Source organism: Oryctolagus cuniculus, chromosome 2 (genome assembly GCF_051225735.1).
Source record: "Oryctolagus cuniculus isolate XC-2025 breed Fujian yellow rabbit chromosome 2, ASM5122573v1, whole genome shotgun sequence".
Taxonomy (NCBI): domain Eukaryota; kingdom Metazoa; phylum Chordata; class Mammalia; order Lagomorpha; family Leporidae; genus Oryctolagus; species Oryctolagus cuniculus.
In genome coordinates this window covers 40,214,653-40,232,387 of record NC_142868.1, presented here as the reverse complement: position 1 = coordinate 40,232,387, position 17,735 = coordinate 40,214,653, and the positions used below count along the sequence as shown (strand labels likewise).

The window sequence follows — 17,735 nt, the reverse complement described above, 5'->3', positions numbered from 1 at the left end:
AGAATTATCACCAATCTTTAATTATTTCACAAAATAGAAGAGGAGGGAATTTTCCCAAACTCATTCTATGAGGTCAGCATTACCTTGACACCAAAACAAAACGAGAGCGCAGCAATAAACGCATTCCTGGAAGAAAACTGGATTATAATCAACATGTCATGTTTGAAAACAAATTCAAAGAGATGATGTCATATTTTTTTGTGTAGTATCAGATGTGTTTGGTCTCAGCCATGGGTGGTATGTTTTGATAATCTCAAAACAAGTTATATTTTGATCATCTAAAAAAATGCTTTATGGGGCCGGCGCTGTGGTGTAGCCGATAAAGCCGCCGCCTGCAGTGCTGGCATCCATATAGGCACCGGTTCAAGTCCTGGCTGCTCCATTTCTGATCTAGCTCTCTGCTATGGGCTGAGAAAGCAGTAGACGATGGCTCAAGTCCGTGGGCCCCTGCAACCATGTGGGAGACCTGGAAGAAGCTTCTGGGTCCTGGCTTGGGATTATCGCAGCGCCAGCCAATGTGGCCAATTGGGGAGTAGACTAGTGGATGGAAGACCTTTCTCTGTCTCTCTCTGCCTCTCCTCTTTCTGTGTAACTTTGACTTTCAGATAAATAGATCTTTTTAAAAAATGCCTTACTCAGCCCTAAAATTTGCCTCTTAATTGCCAAAAATGCCAGAAGTTATAACAGAGTCTACCTGTTTTGTTAAGTGTATTAAAAATAGTGTGCTATTGCTTGTTGTGCTTATAATATTGACATGCTTATCTTGTTATTTTCTTGGGAACATTTCCTAGAAGTGAATTGGAAAAGTTTAAACACCTTTTAAATGTTTTAAATGTATTATCATATTACTCTGTAACTTAATTAATGCATGTTAAACTTGCCTGTAAATATATGTGGGCTGGGTAATAAATCAAATGGAAAGTTCACATCTCTAAAATGATCTTTCAGTTTTAGGCTCAAAGCCTGGTTACCTAGAACTAAGCTTTTTCCTAAGAGAAGTCATCAGGTTAAAAAAAAAAAAAGCTCATTAAATAATAAGTAGAAAGACAGGGATTCTAGACCTGAATCTGGTCATTATTAGTGATGAAAACCTGGGAAAATCATATATTATCTCTGAGCATCAGTTTTATCCTTAACATGGTTGGTGCATGTGGGTGATACCTCTGGTTCTGTTGTGGCTTTGTGAGTCTGCGATGGATACGGGAAAGTTGAAGTGTCACTATGTACTTTCACTTTCTCAGAAGTCTGTCCCTTTCTTAATGTCTCTTAGGTCTGAAACATAAGAGTATTCCTTTTATTTAAACTGTCTAAATAACAATGTGTGGGGAGCAACTCGGACCTAGACTAAGTTACTCGAATTAAGACTTACTCTATGCATCTGCTCTCCCACAATATGGCACTGAGAAGGGAGTAACAGCTTCTACACAGCTGCCTCCAGTTCAACCAATAAACTGTAGGACTTGCTCCTGATTGGAGGAGAGCAGCGTACTCGGCGTGTGGGTAGCAGAGTTGGGATTGGTGGAAGAGGACTATAAAGGAGGAGAGAGACAACATGCACCAGGAACATCTATCTGAAGGAACACCTGTGCAGCCCCCGAGAGAGCCGGCCAGCGGTGTGCCGCTCCCCCGCGGAAGTGGGGAAAAGTGGCAGGGGGAACCGCCCTTCCACGGAGGTGGAAGGGACGGTAGCCAACCCGGGAAGAACCAGCAGCAAACCCGGGAAGGGCCGAACAGACAAAAGAACAGCGCAGGGTCCTGTGTCGTTCCTCCACGAAGACGGGGAGCGACATAACGGTGCCGTGACTCGGATATGAAGCCTAGGCAGGGTTTAGTGTCGTTCCTCCACGAAGAGGGGGAGTGACACAATGAACTTCTACTCAGGTTTCATAAATATATATTAAATTTTTAGAACTTAAATATTACAAGAATAAATAAGGCACCAGCCCACCCTGAGGGAATCAGTCATGAAAAGCAAACTTTATGGAAATGATCAAATGTTGTGTGACAAAGGTCAGTAGGGATGGATAACAGAACCCCTGCTGGAGGGCATGGAAAGATGTCTCCAGACAAGCACTTCGTAAGATAAGTTTTCAAGGTATATTCAATTATTTCCATGTAGAAAAGTGGAAATGGGTGTTTGTGAGGTGAATGTCAAGTGAAAATCCATGGATGACTGAAAGATTTAGTGATCCAGAAAAATTGTTACATTTAATTTATTACTAAAAAAAACCTGTCTTATCTTTTTCTACTAAAAAAACAAACAGCAGAGATGTGGATGTCTTAGGCTATTCATGAAACTTATTTATCAAACTTTCAACTTTTGACCATTATAGTTTCTAATAAATAACATTTTATTGTATACTTTTTATGTTAGGGGAAAATCCTAATATAAATATTATACATCCACCTCTGATCTATATCTTTAACCATTTAAAAAATCATCAGCAATGCTAGATTCTTCTCTCTTCTTAAATATGACATTTAGTCCCTTCTCTCTTAAAATTGTGTTAATGCCACTCCACGCAGTAGCCACCAGATGGTAATGAAGAGCAGCCTGGCGCTGTAATCTTCAGAAGGCTGAATACACATCACCACGGCTGTGTCATGCGCAAGCTTCACAAGTTTGTGTGGAAAGTTCATTTACTAACACTGTTGACTTGGTGGTAGGTTAGTGTACATATGTAATAATGTGATTATTGATTTGTGTATACCTAATTTGTATCATAGCCTCTGCACTGAATATTTAAACATACTGAAAAAAGTCCACAAAATATTTTGCTATGCTTTTCTTTAAAGATTACTATTTAAACTTCTAAAAGATCAAAATAGTTCTCTATAGTGTGATTAGTAAAAATAAATACATACTATAGGTTATTTTAATGTTTTCTTCTTGTGAATATATTTGAAGTATCCAGTGCAAATATATACAATAAAGTTGCATAAAATAGGAAGGGTTGTCAAAAATTTCATGAAAAGTATGTTTTATTAAAATACTATGTATGGATTTCAAATATTTTTGTAATAAAATAAACTTGTTTTTATTTATATAATGAGAATAGATTTTATGTATTTTATATATACAATTCTAATAATATAATGATACATCTCATCCCCATTCCTCTCACCTCTTTCCTTATTTTCTTATAATTTTTATAATAACATACTTTCAATTTATTTTATAATCACAACCTTAATGCTCCACTAAATAAAGAATTCAACAAGTAAAACTAGAATTCCAAAAACTGTTTTTTGGTCAACCGGTATATAATACATTCCACAGCTTTGCTTTTTTGGCCCATTAAATAGTCAAATATCTCACTTACTGTTGTTTTTCCCAAAGATTATAAATAATGATATTTTTTCAAAGACTTAGGTACTATAATTTGTTAAGAAGGAGTTTTAAGAGTTAACTTGAATTGTACATAACTTATTTTTTCCTCATGCTTTGTATTATCTAAAATTCTTCTAGTGAGAATTCATTATTTTTTAAAGTCAAAAGGACAAAATTCAAATATATTAATTAGCCAATTAATTTAGAATCTAAATAACGGCTCACATATGTTGAACATTTATGAATGCTCACATTTCCTGAGTCTTTACCTGTGTTGCAAAAAACTATCTTAAGAGCAACAATTATAATAAATTATTATAAGATAAAATTTAGGAAAGCAAAAAATTTTCCTATAACTTTTTGAAGCAATTCACTAGTTTCTTAAAGGTGAGAATAACTTCAGTGCACCAAAATATTACTAGAATGCAGTCAATTCTATATACATTAAGTATTGTATCTCTATACCACTTGGGGATTTTCAGTGAAATATAACCAATTATCTATCTATCATCTATCTATCTATCTATCTATCTATCTATCTATCTATCTATCACCTCTCCCTCAATGATTCATAATTTTGGAGGCTGGCAAGTGCAAAATCTGCAGGGTGGGCCAGCAGTCTGGAGACGCAGGCAGACTCAGTGCTGTGTTCAAGGGTGAAAGCCATCTGCTGGTGGAATCAGCTCTTCTGGGGAGGTCAGACTTAGTCTATTTAGACCTTCGGCTGATCGAGTGAAACGTACCAACACTGTGGAGAGTAATCTGCTTTATTCAAAGTCCACTGATTTAATTATCAAGTTCCTCTAAAAATACCTTCACAGACGTACCTATAATATGTTACCATTTCTGGACACTGTGCCCTAGGCAAGTTGATACAAAATTAACTATCATACTACCCTTATGAAATATTAATTTTTATATGAAGCATTTTAGGCATATGGAAAAATACACATAGAAGCCAGTTGTCAAAGGTGGCTGCTCAGTGGTGCACATCTCCCAAGATTCACACTTTGTGCACTCTTGCAGCAAGGATGTGGTCTGGCCTTTTGATCCGATTTGTCACATAAAATGGTGATGCTTTGTGACTTTCAAGGCATGGTGCTAGGAAGTCTTCACCTGCAGCCTAACTACTGGAGTGTCTGATTTTGGGAAGCCAGGTGGCATTTACAAAGACTTTCTATCTTGAGACCATCACTTTGTGAGGAAGTCCAAGCCAGCTAAGTGAGGGGGAAAGAGATTCAGCCAACAGCCCTTACCAGGTGTTTCGGATATCCCAGACGAGGTGGCAGTCACTTGAAGCAAGGAAGCCTTCTTTGATGCCCACCCCACTCAAATCAATGACTCTGTTCCCAGCTGTCATCTAACTGCAGTGAGGTAAGGGACATCTAGAGAGAACCTCCTCAAATTTAGAGCACTCTCAGAGATCATCCTAAACTGTCATTTTAACCTAGCAAGTGTATAGGGATTTGTGACATTGCAGTAGATAATCAGACCAACAAGAAAAAACAACATAATGAACATTCAAATCCCTGCCACAAATCTTAACAATTTGGCATATTTGATTTATATTTTTTTGTGATAAAAAAGGATTATGTAAGTAGAAAGCAGTTGATATTTCACTCATTTCATATAAATGCACAATGTTACTTGAATTTTGTATGGATAATATTTTGCTGAAAGTAGTATTTGGATTGTTGCTTCTTTTGTGTACATTATATTCTTGACACATAGCCATATTGATGTGCATACTTTATTTCCTTAAATTTCATTGCTGTATAATCCATTTATACCACACTTTAATGTAAATCACTTTCACTGTTAAATGACATTTAATTTGTATTTAATTTCCTTATATTACAAATGATATGATGAATTTAGATGTCTCCTTATGAATATGTTTGAAAAGTTTTGCCAAGTTTAAAGTAGGCATGAGAAAGTCTGGTCATATCATATAAATATGAATGATTCCTGAAAAAATAATATTTTCTTTATTTAAAATAGGCATTTCGCAAGCAAATTTAAGAATATTTTTAATTTGGGGTACTATGGGTAATGCATAAATTACCTTTACTAACTGTCACTGTTAGGTGATGGAAAAAGCAGCGTCACATAACAGTATATCTTTATTTTTTCAGAAACTTCGGAAATACGCATGTACACTAATGCAATTACACAGATATTTCTTCTAACATTGAGTAGTTTGTATGAAGTATATTGAATTTTTACACACAGTGGCAGATAAAAACAACCATAACTCTTTGGAATACTACTTCAAAATTTACTCTAAGACTTCATTCCATATTTCAAAGCCTAATATAGAAAATAATGCTTCCAAAATTATTAGTCTATTGCACATGAGCCTACAAAGTGCTTACAAGTTGTGTTGTAGATCCTTAAAATGTATTCTTTCTACTTATAAAATATAAAACTTTTTTTTGACAGGCACAATTAGACAGTGAGAGAGAGAGAGACAGAGAGAAAGGTCTTCCTTCTCTTGGTTCACCCCTCAAATGTCCGCTACCGCCGACGCACTGTGCCGATCCAAAGCCAGGAGCCAGGTGCTTCCTCCTGGTCTCCCATGTGGGTGCAGGGCCCAAGCACCTGGGCCATCCTCCACTGCACTCCCAGGCCACAGCAGAGAGCTAGACTGCCCAACCGGGACTAGAACCCCGGGGCGGGGGGGGGCCCAGGTGGAGGATTAGCCAAGTGAGCCGCGGTGCCGGCCAAACTTTTTTTTTTTTTAAGATTTATTTGAAAGGTTATTTATTTGAAAATTATGGAGAGAGAGGGAGAGACAGAGAGAGAGAGCTTCCAACCCTTGATTCACTCCTCAAGTGGCTCAAATGGCTGGAGGTGGCCCAGGCTGAAGCCAAGAGCCCAGAGTTCCATGTGAATGGTAGGGACCCAAGCAGTTGTGTCATCTTCTGCTGCCTTCCAAGACAGCATATGCCATATAGGATGCCAGCCTCACAGGTGGCAAATTAACCTGCTGTGCCACAATGCCAGCCCCAAGCATCCGACTTTCAAAAGAAACAAAAGTTACTATAGGAAAGCTAGTTTACCCTATTAAACTAATGTGATATCTTGGAGACGATTAAGCATAAGTATGATGTTTTATGTCCAACTTGATCATGAACACTTATAAAATATATATTTAATAAGATATCATAATAGTTGACTTTTCAAATTCCATGCATATAAATTATCAATATAAAATAGTAGTTACAGCTGGCATTGTGGTGCAGTGGATTAATCTACCATCTGTTATGCCAGCATCTAGTATGAGCACCTGTTGGAGTTCCTTGTTCCACTTCTGATTCAGCTCCCTGCTAATGTGCCTTGGAAGGCAGTGGAGGATGACTCAAGTGCTTCTGTGCCACCCATGGGAAGCCTAGATGAAGTTCCAGACTCTTGGCTTCAGCCTGGCTCAGCTCAGAACATTGCAGCCATTTGGGGAATGAACCAAAGGATGGAAGATCTGCCTTTGTGTTTCTCTCTCACGCTCTTGCTCTTCCTCCTTCTCCCTCCCTTTCTATCTCTGTCACTCTATCTTTCAAATACATAAGTTTTAAAAAATGTTACAAATATTGGCTACATTTTATTTCCTTTTCAAATGATTGTACTGAAATAATTAAATATACCTTAACTGTATAGCAAAAGAAATACATATTTTGGGAGCAGTAGCAGTTGGTATTATGACATTTTTATTCAAATAGAATCTGTAAAATTCCCACAGATTAGGGAAACCTTGTACACTGTTGATGGGAATTTAAATTGTGTAAGGTCATTATGCAAAAGAGTATGCAGTTTCCTCAAAAATTTTAAAATAGAACCACTATATGATTTAATAACTCATCTGTTGGGTGTATACCCAAAGGAAAGGCAATCAGCACCAGACAGAGATATCTGTACTCCTATGCTCACTACAGCATCATTCACGATAGTCAATATACTGAATCAACCTGAACACCCATCATAGAAATATTGACAAAGCAACTGATATATAAATACAAAATTCAGACTTAAAAGAGATACAACTATTTACAGTATGAATGGAATTAGAGGACATTAAGTAAATCAAGTGAGGCACAAAAAGACAAATACTAAATAATTTTATTTATTTTTGGGCTCTAAACACAAATATGAATGCATAGAAAAGGGGTAAACAGTGGCTACCAGTGAGGGGATGAAGAGGGGGAGATGTAAGTTAAAAGATATGAACATGCAGCTCATAGAATAAATAAGGACACTTTATGTGCAGCACGGTCACTTAAGTTAATGATGCTGTAATGTGTAGTGAACATGTATTTATTTCAGGTGCTTTTACTGCACACACAAAAAAGGCAATTCTATAAGATGCTGGATATATTACCTTGACTATGCTAATCAGTTTTACATATGTGTATGTGCATGTGTATGTAGGTATAAAAATTATCATGTCAAATATCTTAAGTATATACAATTAAAATGAATGGATATTTTTTATTTAAGATTTATTTATTTATTTGAAAGTCAGAGTTACACACAGAGATAAGGAGAGACAGAGAGAGAGAGGTAGAGAGATCAGTTGTCCACCTGCTGGTTCGCTCCCCAATTGCCCGCAACAGACAGAGCTGTGCTGATCTAAAGCCAGGAGCCAGGAGCTTCTTCTGGGTCTCCCACGGGGGTGCAGGGGCCCAAGGACTTGGGCCATCTTCTACTGCTTTCCCAGGCCATAGCAGAGAGCTGGATCGGAAGTGGAACAGCCAGGACTCGAACCGTTGCACATATGGGATGCTGGCACTGCAAGCGGTAGCTTTACCTGCTATGCCACAGCTCTGGCCCCTGAACGGAGATTTGAAAAATCTGTAACTTGACAATGATAATTGGCTGGCATGCAAATAATGTTTTTATACAAAGAAAGACATAACTAGAGAGCATCACATCAATTTTCTCATCTATCCTAAATATATGGGACACAGAAATGTATTAACATTAGTCAATACTTTCTATATTTCAAAAAACAGAGATGTTTCACCTGGGTCTATAACCACAAGCCTTTTTGAATTTAAAGCAGTAATTCACATTATTATCCATTTCAGGTAGTTATAATCAGTTTAACATTTATCTGAAACAATCACTGGAAACAAAGAGGAACAGATTTAGCCTTTTCAAATTACTATTCATTTTATTACACTCAAAAATTGTAGGTACCAATACAGGTGGGTAGTTGTTAAGCTACTAACAAATGGGAGTCAAGTACTGCCAAGAGTGATTTAAGGTCTATGTAATAGTCTATGGGAACTGGCAATAAATGAGCTGATAAAATGGGATAGGGATGTTTATCACACATTCCTTACAAGTATTTGTTCAATTATTTGCTTGAGCATTCTATTTTATGTGTCATCGTTCATATTAAAAAGTTGTGCATACTATAGTTATCTAAAAGTTGTAACAAAAGTTATGAACAGTTTCACAGAAAAATGGACATCCTTACACCTACACAAGATTCCGTGTTCCTTTCTGGGGCGTTTCGTAGGTATGAAGGACCCTCAGGTGTCTATCCTAACTCTTTCCCAGCTGGGCTATCTGTATTATTTGTACCTTACCATATCAGGCATAAACCTAATTGTGAAATTTACAAAATGTGACTAGCTTAGCTCAATGATATTTGAGGGTAGTGCACATGTGCATGGCTCACATTCTGTTAAACATAATAATCCATGACATACATTAACTTTTAAAAAAGAGGTATGGGGGTCGGCGCCGCGGCTCACTAGGCTAATCCTCCGCCTGCGGCGCCGGCACCCCGGGTTCTAGTCCCAGGTGGGGTGCCGGATTCTGTCCCCGTTGCCCCTCTTCCAGGCCAGCTGTTTGCTGTGGCCCAGGAGTGCAGTGGAGGATGGCCCAGCTGCTTGGGCCCTGCACCAGCAAGGGAGACCAGGAGGAAGCACCTGGCTCCTGGCTTCGGATCAGCGCAGTGCGCCAGCCAAAGCAGCCATTTGGGGAGTGAACCAACGGAAGGAAGACCTTTCTCTAAGTCTCTCTCTCTCACTGTCTGTAACTCTACCTGTCAAAAAAAAAAAAAAAAAAAAAAAAGGAGGTATGGGAGCCAGCATTGTGGTGTGGTGGGTTAAGCCACCGCCTGCAATGCCAGCATCCCATATAAATCGGGTACCAATTCAAGTCCCGGCTCCCCCATTTCCAACCTAGGTCTTTGGAAATGCTCTAGGAAAAGCAGAGGATGGTGGCCCAAATACTTGGGCCACTGCAGCTACATTGTAGACGCAGATGAGGTTTCCAGCTCCTGGCTTCCACCTGGCTCAGCCCTGGCTGTTGTGGCAATTTTGGGAGTCAACAAGCTGATGGAAGATCTCTCTATCCTCTGTAACACTGCCTTTTAAAAAACAAATACATCTTTTGATAAAAATAAATGAAAAAAGAGGATATGGACACATTTTTCATATCTTCATAATTCTGCACATCTATATCAGAAGAATACACTCACAGTCTCGAGTCATCATGAATAGGAATTTACACGGAAAGCAAGAGCATATTTAATGATATATAAACTTAAGGCAAATTGTAAATTTGGGGCATGTTGGAATTTTAAAAAAGCTCATGTTGACAGGCATTATATTTTTTAAAGGATTTTAGTAAAACTCAACACATATCTTCTTTTTTTTTTTTTTTTTTTGACAGGCAGAGTGGACAGTCAGAGAGCGAGACAGAGAGAAAGGTTTTCCTTTGCCATTGGTTCACTCTCCAATGGCCGGTGCGCCCGGCGCACTGTGGCGGGCGCACTGCACTGATCCTATGGCAGGAGCCAGGTGCTTCTCCTGGTCTCCCATGTGGGTACAGGGCCCAAGCACTTGGGCCATCCTCCACTGCACTCCCTGGCCACAGCAGAGAGCTGGCCTGGAAGAGGTGCAACCGGGACAGAATCTGGCGCCCTGACCGGGACTAGAACCTGGTGTGCCGGCACCGCAGGCGGAGGATTAGCCTAATGAGCCGCGGCGCCGGCCAACACATATCTTCTTTAAGTAACCCAAAAATAGGATGAATGAGAGGTTGTGAGCTACAATAATAAATAGTAATTTAATGATAAATGCTAAAAACAGTTACTATTTTCTTCAGCTGAATTTGAATTAACAAAAGTGTAGGCTAGTTAACAAAAGTGTAATTGAAAGTAACTACACGGGGGGCCTGTGCTGTGGCTCACTTGGTTAATCCTCTGCCTGTGGCGCCGGCATCCCATATGGGCGCCAGGTTCTAGTTCCGATTGCCCCTCTTCCAGTCCAGCTCTCTGCTGTGGCCCAGGAAGGCAGTGGAGGATGGCCTAAGTGCTTGGGCCCTGCACCTGAATGAGAGATCAGGAAGAAGCACTTGGCTCCTGGTTTCCGATCGGCATAGCGGCCATTTGGGGAGTGAACCAACGGAAGGAAGACCTTTCTCTGTCTCTCTTTCTCACTGTCTGTAGCTCTACCTGTCAAATAAGAAAAAGAAAGAAAGAAAGAAAGAAAGAAAGAAAGAAAGAAAGAAAGAAAGAAAGAAAGAAAGAAAGAAAGAAAGAAACTACACGGAAAGGAAGAATGCTCTTTTTATTTGAAGGGATTAGTTTCACATATTTAAAATTGCTTGTCTTTAACAACATGGAACTTTATTTTGATTGTTTATTTTTGATATATAAAGATTTAAAGTGGAAATTGTAAGGGAAATAGTTCTGAAAATACTGATTTAGTTTTGAGAAAGTATAGGAAAATATTAAGATTTGAGAAACAATACAATTAGATGTAATCTTATAATAAAGTGTATTATAAGATTTTATGTGGAGGGGCCAGCATGGTGGCACAACAGGTTAAGCCCCTGTTTGCAGAGCCAACATCCTATATGGGTGCCGGTTTGAGTCTGGTTGCTCCACTTCCCATTCAACTCCCCGCTAATGTGCCTGGGAAAGCTATAGAAGATGGCCCAAATGCTTGGGCCCCTGCACTCATGTGTGAGACCCAAGCTCCTGGCTCCTGGCTCCGGATCAGCCCAGCTCTAGCCTTTGTCACCATTTGGGGAATGAACCAGCGGATGAAAGATCTCTCTCCCTCTACACCTCTCTTTGTGTGTAATTCTGCCTTCAAGTAAATAAAGATAAATCTTAAAAAAAAAATACTTTCAGAAGTCATTTATTAAAGTGAACACTAGGGGCCGGCGCTGTGGTGAAGCAGATTTATCCTCCGCATGCCAAGTGGGCATCCCATATGGCCAGTTTGAATCCCGGCTGCTCCTCTTCCAATCCAGCTCTCTGCTGTGGCCTGGGAAAGCAGTTAAATGATGGATCTGATGCTAGGGCTCCTGCACCCGTTCGGAAGATCAGGAAGAACTCCTGGCTCTTGCCTTTGGATCCACCCAGCTCCAGCCAACAGGGCCATTTGGGGAGTGAACCAGTGGACAGAAGACCTCTCTCTCTCCCTTTCTCTGTTTGTACCTCTACTTCTCAAATAAATAAATGAAATCTTAAAAAGAGAGAGAGAGAGAACACAAAAGTCACAGTGCTTAGTGTTCCCTTTCAAATTATAAATAAGTTAAGACTTGTACTCCTAGGGCAGACATGGGGTGACAGGGGCTATGCCCTGCTGGGTGAGCCTGCATCCCCTATTAGAGCGCCTGTTGGAATCCAGGCTACTCCGCTTCTGATCCAGCATACTGTTAATACACCTGGGAGGCAGCAGGTGATCCTGCCAAGCACCTGGGAGACACCAATGGAGTTCAAGGCTCCTAGGTAGGGGCGGGCCCATTCCAGACTATTTCTGTCATTTGGGGAGTGAACCAGCAGATGGATGATCTCTTTGTTACTCTGCCTTTCAAATCACATAAGTGGACTTGTCCCCTCCATTTTAATCAGTGTATCGTCACTCTCTGTCTTGCAGTTTTTTTCTGTTCTCTTTCTTCTCCAGGATCCCCGGCATCCAGCTCTGGAAGGAATTTAGCTTCATTCTGAAAGGGAAGCATGTCCAGCACCCCAGGAACTGAAAGTGGTGATGAGCAGAGCTCCCGGGCCTCTGTGTCTGCCCTTCCCTCTAGAGAAAGATGGAGCAGCAAAGCGGCAGGCGGCGGGTGCTGGACGAAGAAATTTCGCATCTATAAAGCAATAGCTTGGCAAATGATCTGACTATGGCGTGAAGCTCCAGGCCACTTCCCAAGAGTTTGGCGATTCTGCCCAGGGAGTTGTAACCCCTCCAACCAGGCCAAATCTTCTTTCCTTTGCAACTGCCCCAGTCCCAGAAGCTGTTTTTGCACACTCTTGAATCCCTGGGCTCAGCACCGCCTCCCACCTTCATGCCCAGCAAACCCAGTCATCCCGCCCTTGGCTACCTTCAGCCTTGAAGATGGGTACAAACCGGGTCCTCACACAACCTAGAGACGAGCAGCCTCCTGGGTTAGATCCGAATCTCCGCGCAAGGGAGGGGGGGAACAGGAGGGAGAAAGGAAGGCCCAACACGGCTGCAGGTGGGGGACTCTCCTGCGGCGTCGCGACCTGGGTCCGGACCGCCAGAGTTACAGGTCGCCCCAAACTCGCTCAGCCTTGCTGGCCAGCGCGCTCAAGTTATTCCTCTGGGAGGCGCTGAGCGCGGGCGCGAAAGGGTGCGCGGTGTGCAGCGGCATGCACGGCTCCACTCACCCAGCGAACCCGCGCGGCAGCGGGAGGGGGCGCGGAGGCAGGTTCCGCCTCCCCTGGCCGGCGCGCACTCACGCCCACCGCGGCTCGGGCTGGCGGAGCGCCGGCGAGAGTGCGCGCGCCGCGGGAGCCGCTCCGGCCTCTCCACGCACTCTGCTCAGGGCGTCTTGAGAGCCTGGGAACGTGAACAGGCTTGAAGTATGGCATGTTGCGAAGATGGTTTCTGCCAAGAAGGTGCCCGCGATCGCGCTGTCCGCCGCGGTCAGTTTCGCCCTCCTGCACTGCCTGTGCCTGGCGGCTTGGTGAGTTCCGCGCGGGTGTTGTGGGGCCAGGGGAAGGCGGAGGAGCGGTCGGCTCCTGGCCCGCTCTGGCCACCCGCTTCCCTCTGGGCTAACCAGATGTTCCTGTCTCGGTTGCAAGATCCGAGTCCGGAGCCACAGCCAAGCTTTCCTGTGACCGCGTAGAAGCGGAGCACACGAGGGACTCAGGGTCCGGGAAGCGTGTTGGTGCTGGGTTGTGTGCGCGTGGGGTGCGCTTTTCCTGACCATTTTGGTCTTCCGCATTCCAACCCCCAGCTATGCTTCTTGTAGCGACTCAATCCCTAGAAGGCAGACCTGCTTCCACCTGTTCGCTGATCAATTCTTAAAATAATCCTTTCCGCCCCCGTTTTATTTATTTATTTCTTTATTTTTGCCCTTACAGTTTAAACGAATCCCCAGGACAGAACCACAAGGAGGAGAAATTGTGCCCGGAAAATTTCACCCGCATCCTGGACAGTTTGCTGGATGGTTATGACAACAGGCTTCGTCCCGGATTTGGGGGTACGATTTCAAGCGCACGCGTGTGTCCCGTCTGTCCCTCTGGTCTCTCCGTCTGCCTGTCTGTCTCTCTGTGGGAAAGTCAGTAGGTATGCAAAAGAAATACCGCTCCCTCTCGCTTTCCCTCTTCCTCCCCCCCTGCCTGCCTCCCCCACCCCCTCTCCGTGAGACCTGTGACAAGAAGCCCGCCCCCACTCCTCCATTCCCATCTCCCTGCCCCCTCAGGAGCTTTTCTCCCCCACATTAATTACCTCCCGGGACCTGACTGTTGGGTGGGGGAGGTTGGAGGGGAAGAGTCAAAAATGGAAACTCAGGGCTCTGCCGCGCCCCACAATGGAGTTTGCCTGAGCCTGGCCGGTTGGCCCATAGCAGGTCTTTCTGAAGGCAGCTGATCCCAAGTCCTCTGTCCTCCCACGTGTCCAACCCTCTGCCCAGAGCTTTCTGGCCAGGACATGGATCTAGGGCACGAAGCTGCCTGCTTTGCTAGGGAACCCAGTCCTTGCCTGTCCTCTTCTACAGCAGGGTACATTTTTTACTTTCTTTGGGGACATGACATTTGCTTTCCTCCTGAGGCGTTGGACCCAGAGCTGTTGAGCCTTCTTCCTTCAGCAAATATTTATAAAAGGCGCACTAGAGGCTCATCCATTAATAGTATCACTGGTCTTTTTCCTGTTCTTATTTCATTTGCATATGAAAGGAGAATCTATGTGGCAAGCTTTGTGCCCAACACTAGGTTCACAGAACTCTAGATATAAAGGGTCCAGTTGAGCAAGGACAAGGGACTTGCTAGGGTGCTGGTCATAGAGTTGGCTAAGGTCTTCTGATGGCAAAGTCCCTGCTTTTTCTAATACATGAGCTAGTTACCCTTCAGCAAAGGAGTCGAACTAGGCCTAATCTGTTATGTATGCAGTTATATTTTTGTAGTTAATTAATTAATTATATTTATTTTGAAAGAGAGAAATAGCGATAAAGAGAGCTCCCATATGCTGGTTTACTCCAAAAATGCCTGCAACCGCCAAAGCTGGGCCAGACCAAAGTCAGGAGCCAGGAACTCAATCCGGGTCTCACAAATGAGTGATAGAGATCCAACCACTTGAACTGTCACCTGCTTCCCCCAGGGTGGAGTCTGAAGTACAGCGTGTGCAAGAATGCAGAGACTCTGACATGGGATAAAGGCATCCCAAGAGGCATCTTAACTGCTGTGCCAAACGCTGGCCCTTGAGCTTCTATTTTAGTAGCAGCAGTGCAGAGTGACAATAGCAACCACCAATATAGGACTTACTTAATTACATTTTCATATATACTAAAGGTTCTACAAGCATTTCTCTCTTTAACTCTGGCAACACCTGAGAGGAAAGCCATTGTTATTCCCATTTTGCAGGTAATAAAATGGAAGCCTGGGAAATCTGGTCTGAGTTCACAGTTAGTAGGTGGCTGGACAGGATGTGAGCTGAGATCGGGTTATAGACATAAAACGTAAACGCATGCAGATTTGGATATCAGATACTGTGTGACTCGATTCGTATCACAGCATTAGAAGCACAGAGGAATTTTATGCTTCCTATTGAAAGTGGCTGGAGAATGGAGAATGGAAAGAGTGAGGAACAGTACAACTTTGGAAAAGAGGTATCAGTGTGGTCCAACTTAGTAAGAATTGTTGGAGACAAAATAGGGCTGGATGGAGGAGAGCTGATGATTCCTTGGAGTTCAACTTGCCTGGTTTTCTCATTTAACAGATGAGGGCACGAAAGACTAAAAAAGGGAAAGTGATCCACACAAGGCACAGAACATCTTAATGGTAGATGGGGATCAGGTCTTGTGAATCCCCAGCCATTGAGAAGATTTGGGGTAGCTCTTGAAGGAACTGATTCAGTATTTGAGGGTTGAGTGTGATGAAGATGGGTGAGAGGGGAGAAAGTTTCTCCTGGTTCTGTTCCTGCTGCCTCTGCAGAGATCGGTTGCCCACACTGCATTTGCCATCGTGCAGAACTGCACAGAGAACTTCAGAGCAGAAATGAATCATTTGTCAAAGCATGATCTTTCATAAGTGACTAGGAAATTATCATTTTAGGTCAAAAATAGTTTCGTGGAGAATTTTTCAGACGACGTGATACCATTTAAGACTACATTTATCAATAAAATGGGATTTAACTACCTATAGAGGTTTTCAACTTGACATTTCAAGTAAAGAAAGAAAAAACAGGAATAGCAAATCACCAATGATTTAAATATTTATTAGAGAATTGATGTCACAGAACATAAATGAAAGTGAAAAGTTACCAACTGAAATCATAATGGTTTATTATTAACTGTTGAAAGTCAAAATAGTATCTGCCAAACTGCTTATAAAGTTATAAATTTAAGAGGAAGAAGGGGTCCGTTGTAAATGAACCTTTTTACCATGAACATAATTTGTCATCTCACTTATTACTGCCAAGTAATTTGCATTATCCAACTACAGATTATATCCTTGTAGCTTTATGAAAAGGGGTTGAATTTAAGAAATTAACTGTACTTTTATAGAAGTTGGCTGATCATTAAAAGTTTACTGCATGGCACCATGCATTTTTTGGCTGTGCTCATAAATATCTGTGGTATTTGCAATTCACTTTTTAGAAGTGGGTTATTTTTGTAAATGTGCAGTATTCCAGTTGAGACAGAGGAATCATGATTATCATCTTCAGAAACTGTATTATCTGTCTACAGGAAGCTGTAAATATACCATGAAAAATAATAAGAAAAATTATAGCTAGCACAAACTTTTACATATGTAGTTAGACCAAACTTTTAGTTTGATCCCTCTTATGACATTTTACACTTTGTGGAAATTTTGGCATTTTAAAAATAAAATGAAAACAATTCAGATTTTGACCAGTATGCTATAAATACAAGTTGACTTCCTGGTTCCTTTAATCCTGCTTCTGCTCTTTGTGGAACATTTACTTTTTATCTGTTTATACAACTTTGCTGTGTTCTATTTAAAATAAAGCTAAAAGCAAAGATTTGAATTGAAATTGGATGCTATGTGATTGCTCAGTAGGCCAGGCAGGGGTTGAAATAGATTTGGAAACTAAATTACATATTTTTAACTCAGCAGCACAGCTTGCGATGGGGAAATAAAAGGAACTGGAATGGTACTCTTCTTTTCATCCCTCCAGGATCTTCTCTCCTTTGTCCCCACGTTCTCCCACTGGAGAAGAAAAGGGGAAAAGGTGAGAAGAGAAGGAAGGAGGCATGGGGAGAGATGCTGGGTTGGGACTTCTGAAAGAATCTGGTTCTTTGAGCCTGTGACAAATCAGTTGCAATGATCCTGAAGTAGTTTGCACCTGCTTAGAAGTGGCACACCAGTGGGTTTTTCCAAAAAGGAGATAGAAGATCATCCCTCCTTGTTCCAGCCCACTTTGAACACTTACTTGGCCTTCTTAACAATGAATGACTAGGGCACTAGCCACCCAGAGAAAGCTTAGAGACCCTGCCCTTACCCATTTTGCATTTATCTTAAGGATTGCACAGCCTTTTGTGCATCTCAATCTTTTGAGGCACATTCTACAGAATAATAAATACTTCAAATATAGATGGTTTTGCCTGTTGGGGCACATTCTATAACCTCTCTGAAATAGAACGAGATCACTAGGGCCAATTTTGCAAAGTTGCTAACTAACAGAGTAGGATTTCACATTAGTGGGGTTCTTTATGCGTTTGAAAACATTTTCACAAGCAATATTTATGAAGATTGTAACAAAAACACAAGTGATAAGCAGAGAAAACATCATCTCTCTATTGGAGAGAGACTGGGAAAAGTTCCAACAAACTGTCCAAGAACCCTACAGCTAGATTTAGGGTCACAGCCCACACTCTGGTTCTAAAACCCTTAATCAGGCGGCTAGTCTGTTGCTATATCCCCTTCTGAGGACTGTTTTACTTTCTGTTTTTGCTT

The 17,735-nt window shown here is 41.9% G+C and overlaps 1 protein-coding gene across 3 annotated transcripts in view; it reads left to right on the top strand.

Moving 5' to 3' along the window:
• The first annotated feature begins 13,056 nt into the window (after window positions 1-13,056).
• The window catches only part of GABRA4 (gamma-aminobutyric acid type A receptor subunit alpha4), a 75,873-nt gene continuing 71,194 nt past the window's right edge, over window positions 13,057-17,735 (top strand). For 2 of the 3 annotated variants that reach the window (XM_002709416.6, XM_089327193.1), the window contains exons 1-2: window positions 13,057-13,282; window positions 13,683-13,801. In XM_002709416.6, coding sequence (XP_002709462.1) covers window positions 13,197-13,282; window positions 13,683-13,801 — 205 coding nt within the window. In that variant the 5' untranslated portion in view covers window positions 13,057-13,196. Of the gene's footprint in view, window positions 13,283-13,682; window positions 13,802-13,866; window positions 13,888-17,735 lie in introns of those variants that run through there. The other variant, XM_051831403.3, reaches the window with a different exon arrangement.